Source organism: Osmerus eperlanus, chromosome 2 (genome assembly GCF_963692335.1).
Source record: "Osmerus eperlanus chromosome 2, fOsmEpe2.1, whole genome shotgun sequence".
In the NCBI taxonomy this organism is placed as follows: Eukaryota; Metazoa; Chordata; class Actinopteri; order Osmeriformes; family Osmeridae; genus Osmerus; species Osmerus eperlanus.
Window position 1 is genome coordinate 13,548,779 of NC_085019.1, and position 22,935 is coordinate 13,571,713.

At 47.5% G+C, this 22,935-nt stretch overlaps 1 protein-coding gene across 1 annotated transcript in view; it reads left to right on the forward strand.

The window, feature by feature from the left end:
• Positions 1-22,379, forward strand: part of cacna1ia (calcium voltage-gated channel subunit alpha1 Ia) — a gene marked incomplete at its 5' end in the record, with an annotated part of 202,896 nt that extends 180,517 nt beyond the window's left edge. Inside the window, 5 exons of the mRNA XM_062452705.1 lie at positions 1,703-2,125; positions 18,532-18,660; positions 19,803-20,007; positions 20,114-20,349; positions 20,877-22,379. Of these exons, the coding sequence (XP_062308689.1) occupies positions 1,703-2,125; positions 18,532-18,660; positions 19,803-20,007; positions 20,114-20,349; positions 20,877-21,575 (1,692 nt within the window). The remainder of the gene's footprint in view (positions 1-1,702; positions 2,126-18,531; positions 18,661-19,802; positions 20,008-20,113; positions 20,350-20,876) is intronic.
• Positions 22,380-22,935: the final 556 nt, after the last annotated feature.

A 22,935-nucleotide genomic window follows, 5' to 3' on the forward strand; every position in this document is an offset into this window, starting at 1 on the left:
AAAGTACTGCCAAACAACACTTCTGCTCACGAGTTCCATTTTCACTTTCTCTCAGCCTACTGCATTGAATGGTCCACCTACGTAAACACCTTCCCGTAATCAACAGCGTCGTAATTACGTCGACCAGTGTAGTGCAAGCGTAGGGTTCGGTTTGGTGGAAAAAAATTCTAAGGTTCTGCCGAAACCGAACCCTGTCAAAGTCCAATATTCGTCCGAAACCGAATCCTGGATTCGGTGCATACCTAGTTGTGACCCAGGAGTCTAGTGGCGGGCATCAGAATCCGTCTGGTCCCGTCGTCCGATCAATAAACGCATTCTTTTTCAAATGAAGCTCTTCCCCTTCCATTTAGTCCCCGCTCCTTTTTAAAGGAGCCCCTTCTATTGGCCAACCAATCAGTGGAAGTAGTAATTATGAGTGATGGGGAGTTTGCTCCACCCACCCTTGTTGTCTCCAAACACTGCATTGCACATATCATAATACAACAGCACACAAATGATACCATAGTCACAGCAAACAATATAAAATCACCACAGCTAACAAAAACAAATCATATCAAATCATAATCAAACCCAACTAAAATGTACTACAGAAATAGCAGACAACATAGATGCCAGTTGGCCAGCCTGTGACATATGCACCTACCCACCAAAGTAAATTCCTTGTTTGTGTAAACTACTTGCCGATTAAACTTTATTCTGATTCTGATCTGAAAAGGTTATTATATTAAATTATTAAATTAAATGAATTACTATACTCTTACACTGGAGCACTACTTAACAACAAAAGTGTGTGCTCAGCACTCGGCATCTGTTAAGTGCATAAATGTTAAGACTTCCTTTCTACGGATGAGAGAAAGATGTGGGGGGGGCAGGACTGTGAAAGAGTGTGGCAGGGACAGTCCTAAATATTAAACACACACACGTACACACACACACACGTGCACACACACGCATGCATGCCTTATAAAATATAATATGCACAAATTACGCCTGTTTATACGTACACCTAATGTCCTATCAAACTGTAAGGTGTATTATTCATTCAGCGCTTTCTAAAACTCGCCAGAGTAGCCCACGTGTAATTCACCCATATCAGGTATGCGGGGGAACGCATTGTGTGCAGCTACGCTGACACTGATTACACCCCATAATTGCACACACAGAAGCGCCTGCGAACATCTGCCGGCCTAGACGTACGAGCACACCTGCGCTCTGCAAGCTGATAGGCTGAAAGAAGCTACCCACTAGGCTGGACCTTGGAGGAGAGGGAGAAAGGAGGGGTAAGAGAGGAGGGGAGAACTCAGAGGAAGGGAAGAGAGAGATGAGAAGGGAGATTTTAGATGAATGGAAGAGAAAGAAAGGGGAGAAGAGGGGAGAACTCAGAGGAATGGAAGAGAGAGATGGGGAAGAGGAGGGCAGGGGAAATAACAGTAAGAGAAAGGAGGACAGATAGCCTCATAAAGGTGGGAGGGTGAGAGAACTAAAGTGAGATAAAGAGCAAAATGGAGGAGTAAAAATGGTGTGCTAATGGAGATAGAGGTACAGTGGACCACACAAAAAAGAGAAAAAATGGTGAGGAATGCAAATGAAAACGGGCATAGTGTGCACAAAAGCTTACCCCAAGATAAACCCATAACTATGTACCAATGGCTGGGATGTCACATGTGGATCCAGCTGGACTGACCTGTCCTCTCTCCCCCAGGACACGCTGAGGGAGTGCCCTCCAGACCACGGGGTGGACTTCTCCTGCAACCCCAGCCTGCAGTTCATCTCCCCCATGTACTTCGTCTCCTTCGTCCTCACTGCCCAGTTTGTGCTCATCAACGTGGTGGTGGCCGTGCTGATGAAGCACTTGGACGACTCCAACAAGGAGGCCAAGGAGGAGGCGGAGATGGATGCCGAGATCGAGATGGAGTTGGCCCAGGGGACCCTTTGCTGTATGGGCGGACTGGGGGGCCCAGGAGGGGCGGGGATCGGCTGTACAGGAGTGGAGGAGGGCGGGGGAGGGGGGGAGAAGGGAATGGTGGGGTGTTCTGGGATGAGCATACGACACATGGAAACCACGCACCCAGGACCACATGAACACCCCGACCCCGACAACCGCAAGCTGTACTCACCTGCACAGGTGAGGTGGACTGTAGGGCTGGCTGGGTGGCTGGCTGATTTGACCGGCTGGTTGGTTGGCTGGCTAACTGTATTTCTGGCTAACTATTGTTTGCCAGAAATACATGTCCGCAACCCTCTCCACACGACCCACCAGTTGAGAAACACTGCTTTCGAGGAGACTTGACAGCCATTCCAGATTCATTTCAGTTACACATACTTGCATACAAGTAACATGGTTAAGTTCCTTACTGCCTTCTGCATGTGTGTAGGAAGATAAAGCAGGGCAGTTTAGGCCATACAGCCTCCCGGAGAACAGCCAATAACAAGATAGAGAAGGGAAAAAGAAGAGGTTGTCAGAGTGATTAAACACAGCCCTAGTGCAACAAAACAAATCAGGATAGAACAGATTTTTCTAGAAATTAATGAATCGACAACCAAAATCAAAGAGGGAGTTATTGACAAAGCATGGATTTAATCCTATGGAGCCAGAAAATATGTAAAACGGTGAAAGAACAATTAGATTTTTCTCAGATGAAAAGAGATGCAGCCAAATACATTTTCATCTCAGCACCTTTCAAAGTTAATTTACCCTGCACTGACCATTACCATGACTACCTATGTTTCCAGTCTGGGAGGCGGAGGAGAGACAAGTGAACACGGCAAACCCCCTTTAATCACCTATTCAATTAAAACTCTGGGTCCCTTTATTAACCTGTCAATATGCACACAAAGCCTTGGAACACACACACACAGTGAACTGCAACCGGTGTCATAGTCTCAGGTTGAAACACACACGCACATTGATTACAGAAACATTAACCCTCGTGCTGCCTTCGGGTCACATGACCCAAAGGTTCACAACGAACCATCGTTGTGTTTACCCAATTTCACCCAATACAAAAACAAATAAAAATAATTTTCTTTTAACCATTGCAATGTGGGGGGTCTGAGACAGCCCGACAGTTAAAAGAAAATGCTTCACTTTGTTTTTGTATGAGGTAAATTTGTCGCAATACGACAGTGGGTCACAATGACTGATGGGTCAGAATGACCCGAAGATAACACAAGGGTTAATGATAGTCTGAAACCACACACACATACACACATTGATGAGTCACCACCTGCCACAATGCATTCCACCTTTGCCGAGATAAACTTGGCTTTACCTAGCTATTTTTAGCTCTGTTGGCTGACAGAATAACTTAAAAAGAGCAGACACAGGCCCCTCCTCCTTCCATCTTCTCTCTCCCTCCCTCTCTTTCTTTCCCCTGAGTGACGTAATAATGGAATATGAGGACATGGAGGCCAGCTCAATTTATTGCTTTCACTCCATATGTACGTGTGTGCTTAGCGTCCACATTGGAGGACATTATTGAGCAAACACATATAAATGGAGAGTGAGAGAGGGAGAGAGAGAGAGGAATTTGTGAGTAGAAAAGAGAGATGACAACCAGAATATTGGAGAGTTGAGCTTCCATCTGCTCTCACAGGTCATGATAAAGCAACTTGTTTTGTCAACAGGCTGATCAGAACATAATACAGAGCTTTCACTAAAGATATTACTTTACTGCTGCCATTAGAGAGGGACAGATAGACAGGCAGACATTACATATTCAAATATATTCTTTCTGTGGTCGATAGCAATGAATTATGGTGGACAAATAACCATGAACCTTAGTGACTGAATAAAGCAAAACGGATAGTGAGACAGAGAGAAAAAGCGAAAGAGATAAAGGATGAGCTGGTGAAAAGAGAAGGCAGAAAGCGCTGACACTTTATCTGTAATTAATTTGGACTTTCTCTTTATAAAGCTCTTTCCCTCTAGATGGGCCCTATTGTTCTCAAGTAATCCACTCATTACTAGGACAGGGAGCAGAGACCATATTTCTTCCTGCCTACGCTAGTACTTCATGAAAAAATACTTTTTGAAAGCAGCATGGTGTTTCTGAAGAATATCTAACAGCACTCTTTATGTGTGGGTCTGATATTATTTAGTTTTTGGGAACATTGGGCCTCATTCTCGAACGCAGTTAAGAAGAATTTAAGAAGGAATTTCTTCTGAATCGGATTTAGGAAAACATTTGGCATTCATGAAAGTTTTCTCATCTGGGATTTGTTCTGAACTTCAGAAAACTTTCCGAACTCGAAATAGCAGTCGTAAATCGGCCAGAGTTGTCTCAAATGCGATTCCTTAAAAAACCACAAGTGGAATCGCATTTAGGAAAACTCTCCATGTTAGAAGTGTTAAAGAATTTGTGAGAAATCGTTGGTGATTGCGTTCACATCAACTCTACAGACATCCTCGGATTAAAATAATTATAATAATTTACCTTGCTTAGTGTGCACACTGTTAGATCCAGTGGAGAACAATTCCACTGCTCATCTTACTGGTATGATGTTGTATGTGACAAATAAAACCTTTAAATTGCACTTGGACTTGAACATCATATAAATTCAACCAGGCCATCCAATTATCACTGATCACTCGACCTATTTAAAGGGACGAGTGTGCACCCTAGGCATACAATATGGCCAGTGATGCCGGTAACGCGTTACTCTAATCTGACCACTTTTTTCAGTAACGAGTAATCTAACGCGTTACTATTTCCAAACCAGTAATCAGATTAAAGTTACTTGTCCAAGTCACTGTGCGTTACTATTTTGTCATTAATAGTAAAATATATATTTGATTTCTTCTTGCGTCTCTGGGAGTTAAGCCTATGCGACAATTAAGTCACGTTTTCAGCACGAGGGTCACGTGTATATACATAGACCTACCACTCAGCGACACAAACAACAATGTAGCAGGGGTATGGCGTGAAATTAGTGCCAGGAGAGCGAGCTCTGTAAAAACGATTTGTAACTTGCAAAAAAGATTTGTCTCTGTAGAAAATGATTCGTGTACTTGCAAAAAAAAGTTTTGTTTCTCCGTAGAAGAAGGCAAGATTTGTGTACTTGCAAAAAAGATTTGTAACTTGCAAAAAAGATTCGTGTACTTGTAAAAAAAAGTTGTGTCTCCGTAGAAGAAAAAGATTTGTGTACTTGTAAAAAAAAGTTTTGTGTCTCCGTAGAAGAAAAAGATGTGTGTACTTGTAAAAAAAAGTTTTGTGTCTCCGTAGAAGAAGGCGGGAACACTGCTCCCAAAACCATCTAAGCCAATCAAATATAGCCATTTCTGTGTCTAGTATCATTGACATTTTCGTCTGTCTATCACACAAAGAACGTCAGCGAATAAGAACAAAACTAGAATGCTGATGATTTCAATGGCGAGTCATTTGGTAAGTAGTTCAAAATATCCATGGGCATGTATCTTTAATGCAACATTTAAAGATTATTCGGTTAGCACACTCTTAACAGTATAAATTAATGGATAAGAGTCGTAGTAAGTTGAATAGTTTTTTTAATGTAAATATGTATTCGGATATTTAATTAGACGACCAGTCATTAAACCTACCATTAGTTGGACAATGTGCAGCTAAATGGCAGGGAACTGCCGCGAAATCACTCAATATACTTAGTGGTTTTCATTCGAAATGAAAGCTGGCAGTAAATAATACACTCTAGAGTGAAAGATCCATATATTTTTTATTTATGCGCTTAACTTTCCCAGCCAACATTTGAGATCTGGTGTATTCGCCGCATGGCGAATACACCAACATTAAAAAACATGTAAAGTTGTGAACGCTTAGTATGATGCTTACCGGCTGCAATTTAACTGCACATTGTCCAACTTTTTTTTGCAAGTTACAAATAGTTTTTACAGAGCTCGCTCTCCTGGCACTAATTTCACGCCATACAGGGGGGTGTTCCATCAACGTCGATTAAGGAAAAGCTAGACTTATCTCGCCAAGTCTCACTTACTTTAGCGAGATTTCCGTTCCATTAAGGTGGCTTATTTTAGTTCTAGCTACGTAACCAAGGTAACTTATACTTCGGAATTAGCCTGATCCGTGTCAGGCTAAAAGTCAAGCTAAACTAAAATGTGTTGCAAATAATTTAAAACAGGCGGAAACAGAATCTCAAAAGACAGTTCCGTCGAGTAAATTCCTGCGCGCAAACCACTTTAGTCCCGTGTTCGGAAACGTAAATTCAGACTTTTTGAAGTGCAGACATTAATGATTTAGCTACATGTTTACTTCATCTCCAAAAAATATATTAATTTAAATAAACAAGTTAAGAAATAATGTCACTTTTGTTTTCAAAAGCCATTGGTTAATTGACATAAAATAAGGACTTAGAAACTAAGCAGAGCGTCTAGACAAGTTACAATCAATTATGGCGTATCCGTTCTTTGACAACCCTGTGGTGGATGAAGGTGCTCAGATTATACAAAGAGCGTTTATCCCACCAGCTCCAAGGGTCTTCAGAGACAGAAGTAATGGTTCCCTGACCAGTATCTGTTGAAGAAGTATAGGTTCAGCAGGCCCAGCATAGTTTATCTAGATAAATGTAATTCTCATTCTTAAAAAAAAAATATATATATATATGAATATATATAAATATATGAAATAACACTTTAGCAACTCTTAAGGATGGCAATGAACACATAAGAGCAGCCTACCATCCTTTGTAAAAAGTAATAGAAAGGAGAGTAGACTATAATAGTAGAAAGGAGGGTAGTAGACTGCAGTCTATGTAGGTAGGCCTAGACTACGTAGTCTGCTGGAATCACACACAAGGAAGCAAACCCACTGTAGCCAAGCCTTGACACTGTTCAGTCTGTCTGCATCTGTCTGTGTCTTTGCATGTGGGACATTCTTGAACGGGCAACTATGCCAGGAAATATGAAGGGTATACCTTGCTCCAAAGCAGTACCTGAATATTATCATCAGTTTTTCAGGTAATCTTGAAACACAAAGAATCAAGGAGGACTTTTTATTCAATTGTATAAAGTATTTTCATTGTTTAAAGTAGCCTATATGTTGACAAGCCTGTATATTACCTCTCCTCTGGCTTCCCCAATATTATAGGTGCAATATACTGTCCCCATGGGTGTATCCAGGCCCATTGGAAGACTCAGGGGGTGACTGCCTGGTGCCCCCATGGTTGAAAGCGTTTCTAAAATGCCCAGAGTGGCAAAAATTAGACCAAGTGCCCTACTGTCTGCCATTCACATTGTGAAATATGCTTGAGTGCACAGGATGCCCCATGCAATAAATGACAGTGTGCCCTCTATAAATGTAAAAAGAGTTCCTTTATAGTATAGAAAATGTGATGCAGTACCCTATAAGGTTCCCTTACAATGGTCTAAATTGGACTGTTCCCATGCCCTTACTTCCAATGGAAAAAGGTGCTGTTATGAAGTGCCCTTTATGCTGCCCCTACATGACAGTGTCCCAAATGTTGCCCTTTCCAAAGAAGACAATTAGATTCTGTGCCCAACAGTCTCCCCTAATGTTCCCAGTAGGGCATGCTTTCCCAAAGTGAGTCTGTGACAACACTTGGCACAGCCACAGTCTGTCACTGTCCAAGCCCCCTCTGGATCTGTGGAGGCAGACTATGTTAATTGGAAATACTCGTAATATAATAATGATAGTCATGCTGAGCAATTTTAAATGACTGTTCTGCCAAACAAAGTGTGCAGTTTGGGTCACCTTCTGATCTAAAAAGTCAGTGCTGGATCTGTGCAATACTAGTCATTTCAGTGAATCCCCATTTAAGTCATGGTTATCTTTCCATTTGATCTTAAAGCTCGGCATTTAGCCTATCAGTTAATAAATGTGTGTGGCAAAGTTATTTTGAAGTAATTTTTGATTTTGTTCAAGATGTGAAGACAAAAACATTATTAGCCCACATCAAGTGCAATTAACCATGGCCTTCTTCAGTGTTTTGAATTTTATCCTACAATTTTCAATTGCTGCCACGTTCTTTTTTGGGCTATTATTCTCAATCTCCTGTTGAGAATATCGACCATAGGCTAGCCTGTCAGAACGGTTTCAGACAGCTCATCAAATTACGCTAATTATCAGTAGGCCTAAATGCATATATATATATATATATATATGTTAAGTAGATTTGGTAGGTCTACAATTTACGCATTTTAACGGTCGTAATGGTTTGACAAGTTGTCTCCCTTGTCATGTTAATTGCGGCAACATTGCCCTTTTTGGGGACAAAAAAACTCAAAAAATCAATTTACGCTGCTGAAACAACACACCTCTGCTGCTTTACGCTATACTTTTTGCGACATAACTCCTCTTTTCGGCGATCGCCTGATCTGGGCTGCACAGTCTAAGCTTATTGAGGTCTAGCTTGAATTAGCGTTGCCTGTTAGTGGAACGGAACGTTAGTGGAACGGCTTGAGGCTTAAGTCTAAGTTGACGTTTACCCAAGTGAGACTTATTCGTGTTAGCGCGACTTGCGTTAGCGACGTTGATGGAACACCCCCCAGGAGTGAGAGATGCGCATTTTCGAGTTGGAAATACAATCACTATTTTGAGTATTTGTCAGCTAAAGATGGAAATATCAAGGTTCGTTGTACACTCTGTGCTGGTGGCGACAAAGTGCTATCAAGCTTCAAAAACACAACGTCAAATTTGAAGAAACATTTGGAGTCGCAGCACTGCACAGTCAAACTTATAGAGCCGGTTGTCAATAGGTGTTTTCGACTTAATGCAGCACCGGCGGCACTGACAGCCGGCTGCCTTGAAGTTGAGAATGCCATTGGCTGCTTCAAGTCAGCCGGGCTGCAGGCGGCTGCAGGCGACGCCGGCGCTGCATGAAGTCGAACGCACCTATTTTTATGTTGAGGCGGCGGGGGTGTTGTCGGCAGCTGCTGAATGTAACTAATAAAGTAACTTGTAATCTAACTTAGTTATTTTTAAAATAAAGTAACGTAACTAAGTTACTTTTTCAAAGTAACTGGCAACACTGAATATGGCACAATTGCTTTTCGCTTTGACATAACGTGCATTCCTGTTGCTTTCCTAATTGTGTCGATTCTGACTGCACACGTCACTGCTGTTGCGTGCCCTTATAAGGAGCTGTCGGGGCATGTATGTATGCAAATTCAGGAGCACGAGGCTTTCAACTTAAGAAAACTCTTTCGGGGGAGCACAGCTCAGAAAACATCTGCTGCGTAGGAACACATTTTCAAGCGTTCATGAATTTGGCGGATGTCTTTTTCTTACGTTGTTTTTCCGAAGCCCGTAAGAAACATTTCAGAAGAAACTTCAGAAAATGTTCGAGAATGAGGCCCAATGAAGTCATGTTTAGTCTGATAAAGAACAGAGCTCTGTTTGTGTGTGTGTGTGTGGGGGGGGGGGGGGGGGGATCTTATTTGCAAGGAGTAACGCTGCGTTCACACTGCAGCGTTTTTTAACGCTCTGCACCGCTTGCCTTCCCACAGTACACCACGCTCGGGGGCGTGTTAGACAAGTTAATACAGAGTTGTAGTTCTCTAAGGTCACTGTTGTAGTCATGGCCAAGCGTGCAGATTTGGGTTCATGTACTCACAATATCGATCAAAATACCACTTTTACACAACATTTATGTAAGTGCAAGATTTTACTAGTGCAAGATTACAGTAGAATACATGTTACGCCACCGGTCACTCAACCAGTCGTTTGTAGGCTGGGCTAGCGAGCTAGCAGTGGCACAGAACAGTCACGTAATGTGACGAGACTAAATTTAAAAGTAGGCTATAAAAACACACTAGGAACAATGACGACATCGGCAAACAAGCGGAGCTGGTTCATGAAGGAGGACGTGAGACATAGCGCGCCACTAGCAACGCGTCATTTTATGCGCAGGGCACTCCCTCCTAATAGGGCGGGGTATATAAGGGATTCCCGGCATATGCATCGCTAGTGCGACATAGACTTCAGTCTTCCTGCTGGTATGTCGTGTCTTTCCGGGTCTGATTTGGAGGAGTTCCATGGGGAGTCATTGGTCGACGACGGACTTTGTGAGGAAGCGGGGATCCCTCCAGCCGGAGGTTTCAAACCCCGTCGGAGTTCTCGTCTGGCGGTGAGGCAGCCGGTCCCGATCGAGGAATGGCCTGTTCCTCGACTCCTTTGCGGATACTATGAGAAGGGCCTTAGTCCACCTGTCGGTCTGTCCCATGAGGAGTTAAACCTCCATTTCATGGACGCGTGTGAGGAGGATGCCGGGGTTTCCGTTCCCCGCAAAGCGCTGGGGAAGAGCAAGCGGGGTTCCGCTGCGGGTGCTGGCCTGGCCAAGAAGCCCAGAGCGGGGTCCGCAGGAGGCTCGGTCGTACCGCCGCCCGACCCCGTGCAGTTTCCTGCTCCCGTGACGAGGCCCGATCCCGTGCTGGCGGCACTGATAGATCTGCGGAGCACGCTCACCGGCATGGATGCCCGTCTCCAGCACCTCGAGGGAGCCAGGGCCTTGGGTGCGGCTCCCGTAGCCGCGGCTGCGGGCGTGCTTACTGCGGTGCAGGAGATCCGGCCCTCGTACGTCTTGGCCAGCGCGGTGCCGGCCGCTGCCTCTGGGGCCTCCTTTCTGCCTCCGTCGGCCGCCGTTCCGGCGAGTCTCCGCGACCAGATCCTTTCAGGTAAGGATGTGAACCTGGTGAAGATCTTGCTGTGTGGGCCTGACTCAGTCGAAACCCGCATGGTAGAGTGCGGTAACGTGGCTGTGTTTTTGCGGGACGCCGATCCCCGTCTGACTAAGACGCTCACGATGTCGGAATTCGTCGTGGCTTTTGGGGTTTTCCGTGACGTCTTGTGCGAGGGGTTCCCCGGGAGGCGTGTCGAACTGGACACCTATCTGGCCATCATAGCTGACCTGTCGCTCACCTACGGGGGAACGCTGTTCTACGAATATCACAAGGGTTTCTCTGCCAAGGCAGCCCTCTACGTTCAGCGTTTTAATCTACGTCTGGACTGGTCCGTGCTAGATCTCGAGCTGGTTAGCCGCACATTCACCGGGGTTCGTCCCTTGTCGTGTGTGGTGTGTGGGTCTTTCTCCCATCCTACTGGGCTTTGCCCTCTCACGGTGCCGTCTAAAATGGGGGAACCTTCCCGTGACGCGAAGCCTGGGTCCAGCGGCATGGAGCGTCGCTCCTCCAGACGCCAGGTGGTTAATGCTGGTTCCGCTCCTCCCGTGTGCATGTATTTCAATGAGGGGGCCTGTACCTACCCTAATTGTCGATTTCTTCATGTCTGCAGTCAGTGCTCGGACGCCCATCCGAGGTCGACCTGCCCGCGTCGGTTCCGACCGGCGGGCAAGGGCATGAAATAAATAACCATCCTTCTACCCCTGTTGACATTGGTCGTCTTTCTGACGTTTTGAGTGGTCACCCCAACCGCTGTTTTGTGAAGTACCTCCTCACTGGGTTGCGGGAAGGGTTTAGGGTTGGGGTGGAATGTGTGCCCACTGTAACTCATGTGTGTACTAATTTGCAATCGGCGCTCAGGGAGCCCGACGTGGTAGATGCGTTACTCGCTAAAGAGATCGGCAAGGGGTATTTGCTGGGGCCGTTCGCGGAGTCGCCGTTTCGCGTGAGTCCCATTGGCGTGGCTACTCGCAAATATTCTGGGAAGAAACGGCTGATCGTTGACCTGTCGGCTCCGCACAATACTCGGGTCCCTAGCATTAACAGCCTGATTCCTTCGGAGGCGTTTTCTCTGTATTACACTACCATCGATCACGCGATTCGGTTGATCAAACAGGCAGGCGTGGGCGCCTGGCTCGGGAAGGCCGATATCACCGACGCGTTCAAGGTGATGCCCCTTCACCCGTCGCAGTGGCACCTGTTCGGCGTTAAATGGCGGTCGCAGATGTATTTTTACGCTCGCCTGGCTTTTGGCTGCCGCAGCAGCCCGCGCATTTTTGACACTCTGGCCGAAGCTCTGTGTTGGGTTTTGCTGAATGTGCACAAGTTGCCGTTTGTCCTGCACCTGCTGGACGACTTCTTGGTGGTGGATTTTCCCTCCTCGCCGCCGGCTCGGTGCATCTCGGTGGTGAAGGCCACATTCGATCATTTGGGCGTGCCGCTCTCGGAGGAGAAGACGCAGGGGCCTCTCACGTCCATCGAGTTTTTGGGCATTCAGCTGGACAGCCTGTTGATGCGTGCGTCTCTCCCGGCGGAGAAGCTCGAGCGGGTGCGCGCTGTTCTGGCGGCGGCGGCGAGGAGGGTTTCATTGACTAAACGGGATCTTTTGTCGTTGCTCGGGCACCTGAATTTTGCTATGCGCATCATTCCCCACGGTCGGTCGTTCGTCTCCCGTCTGCTCGTCGTGGCTAAGTCTGTTCCGGCGCTGCACGACGTCGTGCGTTTGGATGAGGGTTGCCAGTCCGATTTGCGTTTTTGGGCCGTGCTTTGCGAGCATTGGAACGGTTTGTCGTTTTTTTACAACGACGAGGTGGAGACGTCCAGCGCCTTGGCGTTCTACACCGATGCGGCGTTGTCCATTGGGTTTGGGGTTTTTTTTGCGAACGAGTGGTTCAGCGAGTCGTGGCCCGTTGAACTGGAGTTTCTGGCGCGCGATTGCAAATCCACAGCATTGTACGAACTGTATCCTATTGTCGTAGCGTGTCTTTTGTGGGGTAAACACTGGTGTAGGAAGAGGATTGTGGTGTTCTGTGATAACGAGGGCACGGTGAACATCATCAACAAGGGTAGATCTTCCGTTGCATTGATGAACAAATTAGTGAGGCGTCTGACCTGGACATGCATCACAGGCAATTTCGTGTTGCGGGCCGCATACATTCCTGGGTTCCTGAACAATGTGGCTGATGCTCTGTCACGTTTTCAATTTCAGGAGTTCCGGGCACTATGTCCGGAGGCAGAGCCGGGCGGCCTGGTGTGCCCAGCGTTTCAGGAGACACTGTTAGATTAGACAGGTCACTAGAAGGCTACATGACGGTCGCTGCTCGATACATGCGAGCAGGCTTAGGCAAGGGCACATTAAAATCCTACGATTGTGCTTGGTTGTATTACTGTTCCTTCTGCCGCGCACTCGATACACCCCCTCACCCGGTGAGCCTGCTCGTCATATGCGCATACATCGTTCACTGCTTCACCTCCCGGAAGCTCCAGCCGTTGACAATCAAGGCAGCGGTGGCCGGCATTCAGTTCCATCTCAGATGTCTGGACCCTTCTGTGCAGAGCCTATTGGGGAACCCGTCGGTTCGGCTATTATTCAACGGGCTGCGGAAAGAGCAACCGCAAGGCAATGACAGGCGACTTCCCATAACCCTTCCTATACTTCAGCACTTGGTGTCAGCGTTGCGGGCGGGGTGTTTTAACGTTCCCACTGATGTCATGCTAGAAGCTGTGTGTCTCATGGCTTTTTATGGGTTCATGCGGTGCGACGAATTCACTTGTCAGTCAAGCACATTTGAAACCACGCACGATCTCACCCTCGGCGATTTAACCATGGATACGGGTATGTACACAGTGGTGTTGAAACACAGCAAGGGTGTGAAGGCCGGTGTGAGTACTCCTGTCATCGTATCGCGGAATAACTCAGCTTTCTGTCCCCTCTCCTCCATGGCGAAATATCTCCGATGGCGGTCGTCCACGGCAACGAGCGAGCCCCTGTTCGTCACCGATGCTGGGAAAGCCATGACCCGTTACTGGTTCACTGGGAGGCTCGGAATCCTGTGCCGGCGCTGTGGTCTGGACCCCAAGCTGTACACGGCGCACTCGTTCCGGATTGGTGCGGCTACGTCAGCGTCTCAAGTGGTCTCAGCCTCGACGCTGAAAGTCATGGGTCGTTGGTCATCTGTGGCTGGCCGGGCGCGGGTATGCAGCAGCACGTAACAGGCGACAAGCACCATCAACGTTGGTAAATCGAGGCCGTGCCTCAGTTGGGAATACGAGGTGTGGCTCAGTTGGTAAGTAGAGGCCGTGCCTCAGTTGGTATGTCGAGGCAGTGCCTCAGTTGGTATGACGAGGCAGTGCCTCAGTTGGTATGACGAGGCAGTGCCTCAGTTGGTATGTCGAAGGCCGTGCCTCAGTTGGTATGTCGAGGCCGTGCCTCAGTTGGTATGTCGAGGCCGTGCCTCAGTTGGTATGCCAAGGCGTGCCTCAGATGGTATGCCGAGGCGTGCCTCAGTTGGTATGCCGAGACAGTGCCTCCGTTGGTATGTTCGAGGCAGTGCCTCAGTTGGTTTCACGAGGCAGTGCCTCAGTTGGTATGTCGAGGCAGTGCCTCAGTTGGTATGACGAGGCGGTGCCTCAGTTGGTATGTTCGAGGCAGGGCCTCAGTTGGTATGACGAGGCGGTGCCTCAGTTGGTATGTGAGGCAGTGCCTCAGATGGTACCACTTCATTCGATTCATTTCGGTCACGAGATGCATCCGGGGCACCAGGGCGCTGGGATTCAATGCTGAGGTATGTATGGGTAACATGACGCCCATCTCATTCTTTTGCAGGGGCACCAACTATACACAGGAGTCTCTTCGTGGTCTCATTTGGCATGTGGTTTTGTGTTGGGGAATGCGTCGCCGCTCTCTGCTCGGAGGTCGAGACGGTGTCTCGTCGGATGCGGCAGGGAGCCGATGCGAGCAGAACCACAATGCCAAATCAAATCAAATGTACAATCGTGTTTGTATAGTGGGAAATAAAGTATTCGTAAAGTCATACTGAGTCCTCCTGCCTGAAACAAGCGGAGCTGGTTCATGAAGGAGGACGTGAGACATAGCGCGCCACTAGCAACGCGTCATTTTATGCGCAGGGCACTCCCTCCTAATAGGGCGGGGTATATAAGGGATTCCCGGCATATGCATCGCTAGTGCGACATAGACTTCAGTCTTCCTGCTGCCTCCGCCTCCCCGGCCTCCACTCTTGGTTCTGTTTTCTGTTTCCTGTTTCAGGGGGAATGCGTCGCCGCTCTCTGCTCGGAGGTCGAGACGGTGTCTCGTCGGATGCGGCAGGGAGCCGATGCGAGCAGAACCACAATGCCAAATCAAATCAAATGTACAATCGTGTTTGTATAGTGGGAAATAAAGTATTCGTAAAGTCATACTGAGTCCTCCTGCCTGAACCATGCACCATGCATTATTAGTTTAATGTATTCTTTAAATTCAGGCTCGTCACATTAGTAACTTTGTTCTGAACAGAACTGGGTGTGCAGACACTAACGAAAAGTTTCTCCTACATCTTGAAATTGTCAAACCTAGAAATGTTTACCATGACGAACACGTTACAAGAAACAAGAAACCAATCCGATTGGCCAACGCTAGCGTTTTCCTCCTCATTTACATAAAGTTGAGAAAATCCAACTTGCAACGCTCCACTCCGCTCGACTTCCCACAATGCCCTACGCGAGCGTCAACGCCTGGTTTCATTGAAAATGAATTGGAAGCCGACGCCCCGCACCGCCCGCTCCGCTGCAGTGTGAACGCAGCGTGACGCTCGCGTAGGGCATTGTGGGAAGGCGAGCGGAGCAGAGCGTTGCAAGTTGGATTTTCTAAACGTTATGTAAATGAGGAGCGTGAAAACGCTAGCGTTGGCCAATCGGATTGGTTTCTTGTTTCTTGTAACGTAGCAACTGTTCGTCATGGTAAACATTTCTAGGTTTGACAATTTCAAGATGGAGGAAAAACTTTTCGTATGTGTCTGCACACCCAGTTCTGTTCAGAACAAAGTTACTAATGTGACGAGCCTGAATTTAAAGAATACATTAAACTAATAATGCATGGTGCATGGTTGCCGATGTCGTCATTGTTCCTAGTGTGTTTTTATAGCCTACTTTTAAATTTAGTCTCGTCACATTACGTGACTGTTCTGTGCCACTGCTAGCTCGCTAGCCCAGCCTACAAACGACTGGTTGAGTGACCGGTGGCGTAACATGTATTCTACTGTAATCTTGCACTAGTAAAATCTTGCACTTACATAAATGTTGTGTAAAAGTGGTATTTTGATCGATATTGTGAGTACATGAACCCAAATCTGCACGCTTGGCCATGACTACAACAGTGACCTTAGAGAACTACAACTCTGTATTAACTTGTCTAACACGCCCCCGAGCGTGGTGTACTGTGGGAAGGCAAGCAATGCAGAGCGTTAAAAAACGCTGCAGTGTGAACGCAGCGTAAGAGCGTTACGTTGTTTGACAAATGATGTGAAGATTTATGTAACACCCTTGTGCACTCACTGTAAATAGTCTCTTCACCCTGTTCTGGCTATAAAAGGATGATAATGTGGGTTTAAAACACACTGACCCTGTTTCACATTCTAAGTTTGTTTCTGCTGAGACCAAAATAATGTAGACACACACTGGGTACAAATTACTATGAATATCAACAGTCCAGAATTAACTGAATGCTGAGAGTTGTTGTTCCTATAACACATTCACAGATATATACAGTGTGTCCCACAGATTAGAAAGTAGTTTGTGGGAGTAGTTTCTGCAATCGCTTCCCGTTTTAAAGAAGTATCTGAAGCAGACAGAAGACGAATTGATGTTGTTGATATGTTGCCTTGGAGATGTTGTGACGTCACCAGTGCAAGTGCAGCTGATTGCTCTGACAACATGGCGTCTGCTCCAGATTCGACGTGTTTGATTTGGGATCTTCCCACGTATTGTTGTAGTATATAAGAAACCAAATGTTTACTCCTCGACAGGTCAGCAAACGGTCGAGGTTTACAAACAAATTGTTTTAACAAATCGAGGCGACAAAGCGTTTGCTGACCTGTCGAGGAGTAAACATTTGTAGTTTATACTCCAGCCAGTTTATGGTATTCCTGTCTAAAACTGTCTGTGTGTGTGTTTATATATATATATGTGTGTGTGTGTGTGTTTGAAAGTACGCGTGATTGGCTACTTATGTGCTTTTGTGCACGTTTGCCTGCCTGCCTGCTTGTCTGTGTATGCATGCTTGTATGTATGTGTGTGTGTCTGTCTTTCTGTCTGTCTGCGTGTGTGTGTGTGTTTGCAGGAGAACCAGTGGCTGGACAGTGTGTCCCTTCTCATTAAGGACTCGTTTGAGGGCGAGATGTTGATGATTGACAACCTGTCAGGGTCTGTGTTCCATCACTATTCCTCTCCCATGTGCAAGGACTGCAAGGGCCACCCGCAAGAGGTACTGAACACTGCACACACACACGGTGTTCAGTACCACCGCATTGAGCACATGGACACACACCTGCACGTGGCGTTTGCATCGACTCACTCTTGCACGCATGTGCACACTCTACTGCACTCATGCCAGTGTCAGAGCTGGGGGGTTTTGCCCACAGCATGCATACTGTTCAAGTAAACACACACACAAACATAATTATTACAATCAAGGAAAGACATTTCAAATTCTGAACTGTATGCACACTGTGCACACACTGTGAAACACACACATACACAGACAAGCATAGAAGCACATAGGCATAAAAACAAACACACACACAGTCTGCACCTGACTGTCCCCTGCGGCCGTCACTTTGATGGAATGCAGCAGTCCTGCATAGAAAACAACCAGAGTTCGAATCTCCTAACCTGCCACTCCTACTTCCTGCCTGTCTGCAGACTCTGTCATCTGACATCAATCTGTCCTCCTTTACATGCTCCCTCCATCTCTTCATCCTTTCATTCCTCCTTCCTTCTCTGATTGATTATATCCTGCTGCTACCCCTCTCCTGTCTGTCCTTCAGACACTTCTCAATTCTCCCAATGGTATGTCTTTACCCCTGTGTGTGTGTGTGACCGGCACGCATCTTCTACTACTCAGACCTTGTGTCAGGCTGACACTTGAAACAGCTCTATCCCTCAGCGTAGGACCCCTGTAAGTCCTACTGGTGTTGAGTAATAGAAGCTTGAACACAAGGAAAGTGAAAGTTTCTATCTCCGACTAGATTTTGTTTTGAAAACAGAGGCCTGAAGAGGCCTAGGGGTGGTAGGTATTAGCTCATTTCAGAACCAGTCAAAGCCAGTTTGAGAAATTTGTTTAGAACGAGTGTGTGTGTGGGGGGGTGCAGGACGCACAGACCTATGGCTGTAGAGGGGAACATCGATAAGAGGATTGATAAGGAATCGAATCAATAAGCAGGAATAAGGAGTCGGAATCGTTAAAATCTTATCAATACGCATCCCTACACAACACTGACCAATTTTTCCTTACACCAGTTATAGAAGATGACGTTTAGGGCCACCGGTTCTTCTGGTTTAATCAGCTTTACTGTAGAAAATCTCTGAGTTTACCTCACAGTTATTCCATTGTAGCTAACCTTGGTTCTTACAGGTCAAGAAATATTGTCTCTCTCTGACACACTGACTTTCTCCCTCTTTCTGCACGCCTCTCTTTCTCTCTCTATCGCAATCTTTTTCTCTCCCTCCTTCTCTCTTGTTTATTATATTGGTGGGGATGTTTTTGCAGGTCATAATGTGAGACACAGGCTGGTCTCTCCCAGGTCTCTACAGATCATCTTGTATTTCATTGCGGTTGTGTCATTGACTGTATATTATGTCAGGGTGTGTGCATGTCAATAAAGCTGGATGAAATGTTGTGCTTGCGAGAGCAGATCAGGATGGCGGAGATCGAGCAGGCGTCTTTGAGGTCTGAGCAGCTCTCTGACAACTCATCCTCTCCAGCACTCCCTGATGACCTCAGCCTTGATGAACACACCATCTACCAGCTGCAGGAGGGGAAGGTACACACACAGGAGAGTGAGGATGTGTATGTGTGTGTGTGTATGCTGGTGTGTTTGTGTGTGTCCGTGTGTATGGGAAAATGGCAGAAAGAAGGAGAGAGGGGGAGAGCATGTATGTATATTTAGGATGTAATCTAGATAAAGTGGTGAAATAGAGGACAGATCTCCATAGGGTTCTTCTTCTGCTTCAGGATAGCAGAACAAACCAAGGAATTATTTCTTCCCTGCATCATGTGAGCAGTATTTACAGTAAAGGGCCGTGTGGACGAATTCACCGGGTCTGTCATAGCCCAGTCACTAGAGGCCCAATCTCCTTAATCTGCCACCCTGTGTGGCTAAAAGCCGGAGGTGCTATCTCCTCTTCCTCTCATTCCTCTCCCTGACTTTATCTTCCACACACCCATACCTCTCTGGCTTCGATGGACCTCTCCCTTCCCTCTCGCCTTTACTCTCTCTATCTCTCTCTCTCTCTCCCAATTTCCTTCAATCATCCCTCTTTCCTCTGTAGCCCCCACCCCCTTGTAATAATCTAATGGCCTCAATGTAGGAGGGAGATAAGCTCCAGTAAGCAAGAACAGCCGTAAAGGTACAGCACACTGATTAGGAGGGAGGAGGCAGGGAAGAGAGGGAAGGGTGGGGGAAAGAAGGGGGGGGCAGGGGAGATGTGGAAGAGAGGGGAGGAGGGGATATGGGGAAGAGAGGGAGAGGAGGGGAGGAAGGGAAGAGGAGGGGAGGGGAGGAGGTAAAGGGAGCGGAAGGAGGTGACAGGGGAGGCAGGGAAGAGGGGGGGGGACAGGCGGATTAGTAAAGATAGACCAGAGATATGGAGGCTGGGGGGCCACCACATCAAGGAATGGCAGTGAACTCCCCAGAAGATTACACCTATTTTCAAGCTGAGATGGGTGAAGCCATGCTAGGAGGGGTGAAATGGTCTGAGGTCTGAGGATGGACATCCTGCATCCTACATCCTGATGAAGTTCCACAGATACTGTACCTTGTTGTCTCTAACCTTCAGAAGAGCTTCCTGCCTGACTCAACTATGATTTTTAAATTCTTATTTTAACAATTAAAGCGACTTAATCACAGCAGGGTAAATGTGCCTCATTTCATCATGTTTTAACCTGGTGTTGTCTTGTACCCAGGGGCAAGACAGCAGTGACTCGCACAGCTCAGAGGAGGCCGGAGGGGGCGAGGCAGGGGGCCAGCGAACCCAAGTCCAGGATCAGGCAGATGGGGTCGGGCCGTGCAGGGTCCTGAACTCAAGCCTTGAGGAGGGAGACACGCTCCTGGACCTGAAACTCCAACAGAGACAGCCTCATGGAGGCCCCCCATGCACCCACAGCCCAGGTGAGGAACACAAACACCTAACTCTGACCGTGGGGAACAGTTGGCATGTTGGTCCAGACCACCATCACATTGCAATGTCAGCTTGTTCTACTTGTTGTTGGCAAAGCTTCCTGTAACAGGAACAAGGAAGGAGTTGGGGGAAAAGGGCAAAGGGGCAGAGCCAGCGCCTGCACCTCGCCTCTCTTCCGCCCTTCCGAGTTCTTCCACCCTGCGGCCAGTGCCATCCCAGCACCCCCGATAGCCCGTAGGGGGCGCACCTCCAGGGGGCTCCGCCTGACCTCGCCTGCTTCCTGGGCTTCCCTACGCTCTCCTGGAGCTCACAGTACAGTGCTTTGCACTCAGGTATGCACCTCCACAGGTCAGCAGCATGCATCTGCACAGCTGCAGCTGGCAGTTCAAACTCAAAATAAAAGTGCTGCCTAGCAACCGAGAACAAAGCAGACAAATGCACATCCTAGAAACCTTATTACCTGGACCGGAGGAGACCTTGTGGAACTAGTTCTCTGGCCTGAATTATTAAAAGAGGTCAATGGCAGATTTGTACTGAAGTTCAAGTCGCACACTTTATTCGAATTTAGATGTGGCCAGTGGAATAGTTGTAAAGGTAATCTTTAGGCAGGTGAAAGGAATAGAATCCTGTCAAAGAAAGTGGCCCTTATCACCCCTTTTCACTTTAGAATATATTTTGATACAGGACTGATGTTGCAGAACTGGGATCAAGACAGGTGTATGTTTAAGAATAAGTATTCAGTAGTCATTTCATGGCAAATGCTTAGGAGTAATCATGAGTCTAGGAATTACCATGAGGACTAATAAAAAGTTAATGTCTTACCTTCATGTCACCCACAACCCCCCCATCTGTCTCTTAGTACCCGTCACACAGTGACTCCTCCTTGGCCACGGGAAGCTCCGAGGGCAGCCTCCAGACCACCCTGGAAGAGGGTCTGAGCTTCAGCGTCTCCCCCCCCCAAAACCTGGAGCTTCCCCTCCCCATGGCACCCTTACCCTTGCCACTGCTCTGCCCGCTACCCTTCCCAGACGAGGGTGGGGTGTACCCCCAAGGCCAGACCCTCAGTCCCAGGCCCACCCCTTTGTCCGCGCTCACTCTCCAGGCCACCAGGGGCCACCAGCGGAGCCAGAGCAGTGGCAGAGGCAGCACCAGCCCTGGCTACGGCAGGGAGGACTCCATGGACCCATCAGATGAAGACCTGGGCATCGGCATTGGCTCCTCCATCGGGGGCTGTGGCTCCAGCCAGACAGGGAACAGTGAACACTTGTCTGAGATGCTGGGCAGCTTGTCGTTGACCTCGTTGCTGTCTCCCAGGTCTCTGGCTCCCCCGGCGGTGAAGAAGTGCAACAGCACAGGCGACCTGGGCCAGGGGGGCATCTCGGCCAGAGAGGGCCGGCAGATCGTGGGTCTGGAGCTGGACCCCCAGGGCTTCCTGGCCAACCCCTGGGCTGGGGGACGAGGGGGGCCGGGGGGACGGCCAGTTGAGCCGGGGGAGGTGGGCTTCAAGGGGAAGAGCTCCAGCCAAACAGCTGTGGGCTCCTGCCGGAAAAACAGATGAAACCTTGAGCAGCCCCGCCTTTTTTTCAAGTCTCTCTGTTCCTATTGCCTATTGGATTAAAATAACCCATTACTTTCCCTCTCCATCCCTTCTGAGGCAGAGAGAAGTCAAGTGATGTTCCGTGTTCCAAAATCAACCTACTGCCTTTCCTCACCTACCCACTCTTCTCTATTTAACTTACACCCCCCCCCCCCCCATCCTACTTCATGCTATCTTGGGAAGTAGTTCAAGTGTGGTCAGTTGGGCAGTCAGATGGTCGGTGAGGAAAATGTGGTCCCTGTAGGGAGGTAGAGGGCCCGGGCAGGGTCTTGGATGGTCATCTCCCATTTCGGTAGCCAGAAATAGGGCCTGGAAGGTTCTGTCCACATACACACACCAACACTCTGACTGACAGGCAGACAGACAAACAGACCAAGAGGGCTGCTGCAACAAATCAGGGAGAAACTACACCAGTCAGCAACGACACCAAGAAAGGATTTATGAACCAGGAGGAATTCTAGCTGAATTCTTGTTATTGTGTCTGTCTGTCATTTATTTATTTTTGTATCAGGTTTGGCGTAGTGGAAATGCCAAAATAGAAACTGTACTAGCTAATCAAGCCAATAGAGAGTGTTTTTGGATAGGCAGGGTGGTGGAAAGGGCTTGAGGGGAAGGAGGATGGCAGGAGGAGTATATGGATGTAGAAACAGGTAAGGATCTTATATCCATCTGTTCTGGCAGATGGAGACAACAGGTCGCACTCCATTCTGCTGAGGTGTGGATAAATAGAGAGGTGCTGCACAATTCAGCCTATGAGGTAGGGCTTCGTACAGGAGTCGTGCCTAAGGTAGCGAAAGCATGCATTATCTCCTCACTATCACCTGGGCCTTGGGCTCCTTTCTTCCCTCAACAGAGGAAACAATGATCTCTGAAAGATCGAATGTGCAGCTGTGTGTGCGTGCCCACATAAGGGACAGGGGGAGGCACAACATAAGTCTTGCATGCTAACAAATGTGGAAAATGGGGTTGTTTTTCTCCACATAGACATTTAAACAGGTGAATGAGACGTTTTCCTGTCCTTTCCTGTCAAACCCTCAACACACAGGACAGGCTTGACTGTTTTTTGGGTGAATATCTAACTCTTTGATACAAAAGGATACTCGTGGAAATGAGACTCAAGCACATTTCCTGTTGCATCATGTCCTCACACTCCACTGTAGGATACTGGATGTGAGGGGACTTTGCCTGCATGATGGAATTGCATTTGACCAAGAATTTTACTGTATTCCAAACTGTTATGAAGATGTCACTGTTGGATGATGAAAGTGTCATTTCTATTCTACAATTTTTTTTGAAGACATAATATAGGAGAAGTTGTCAT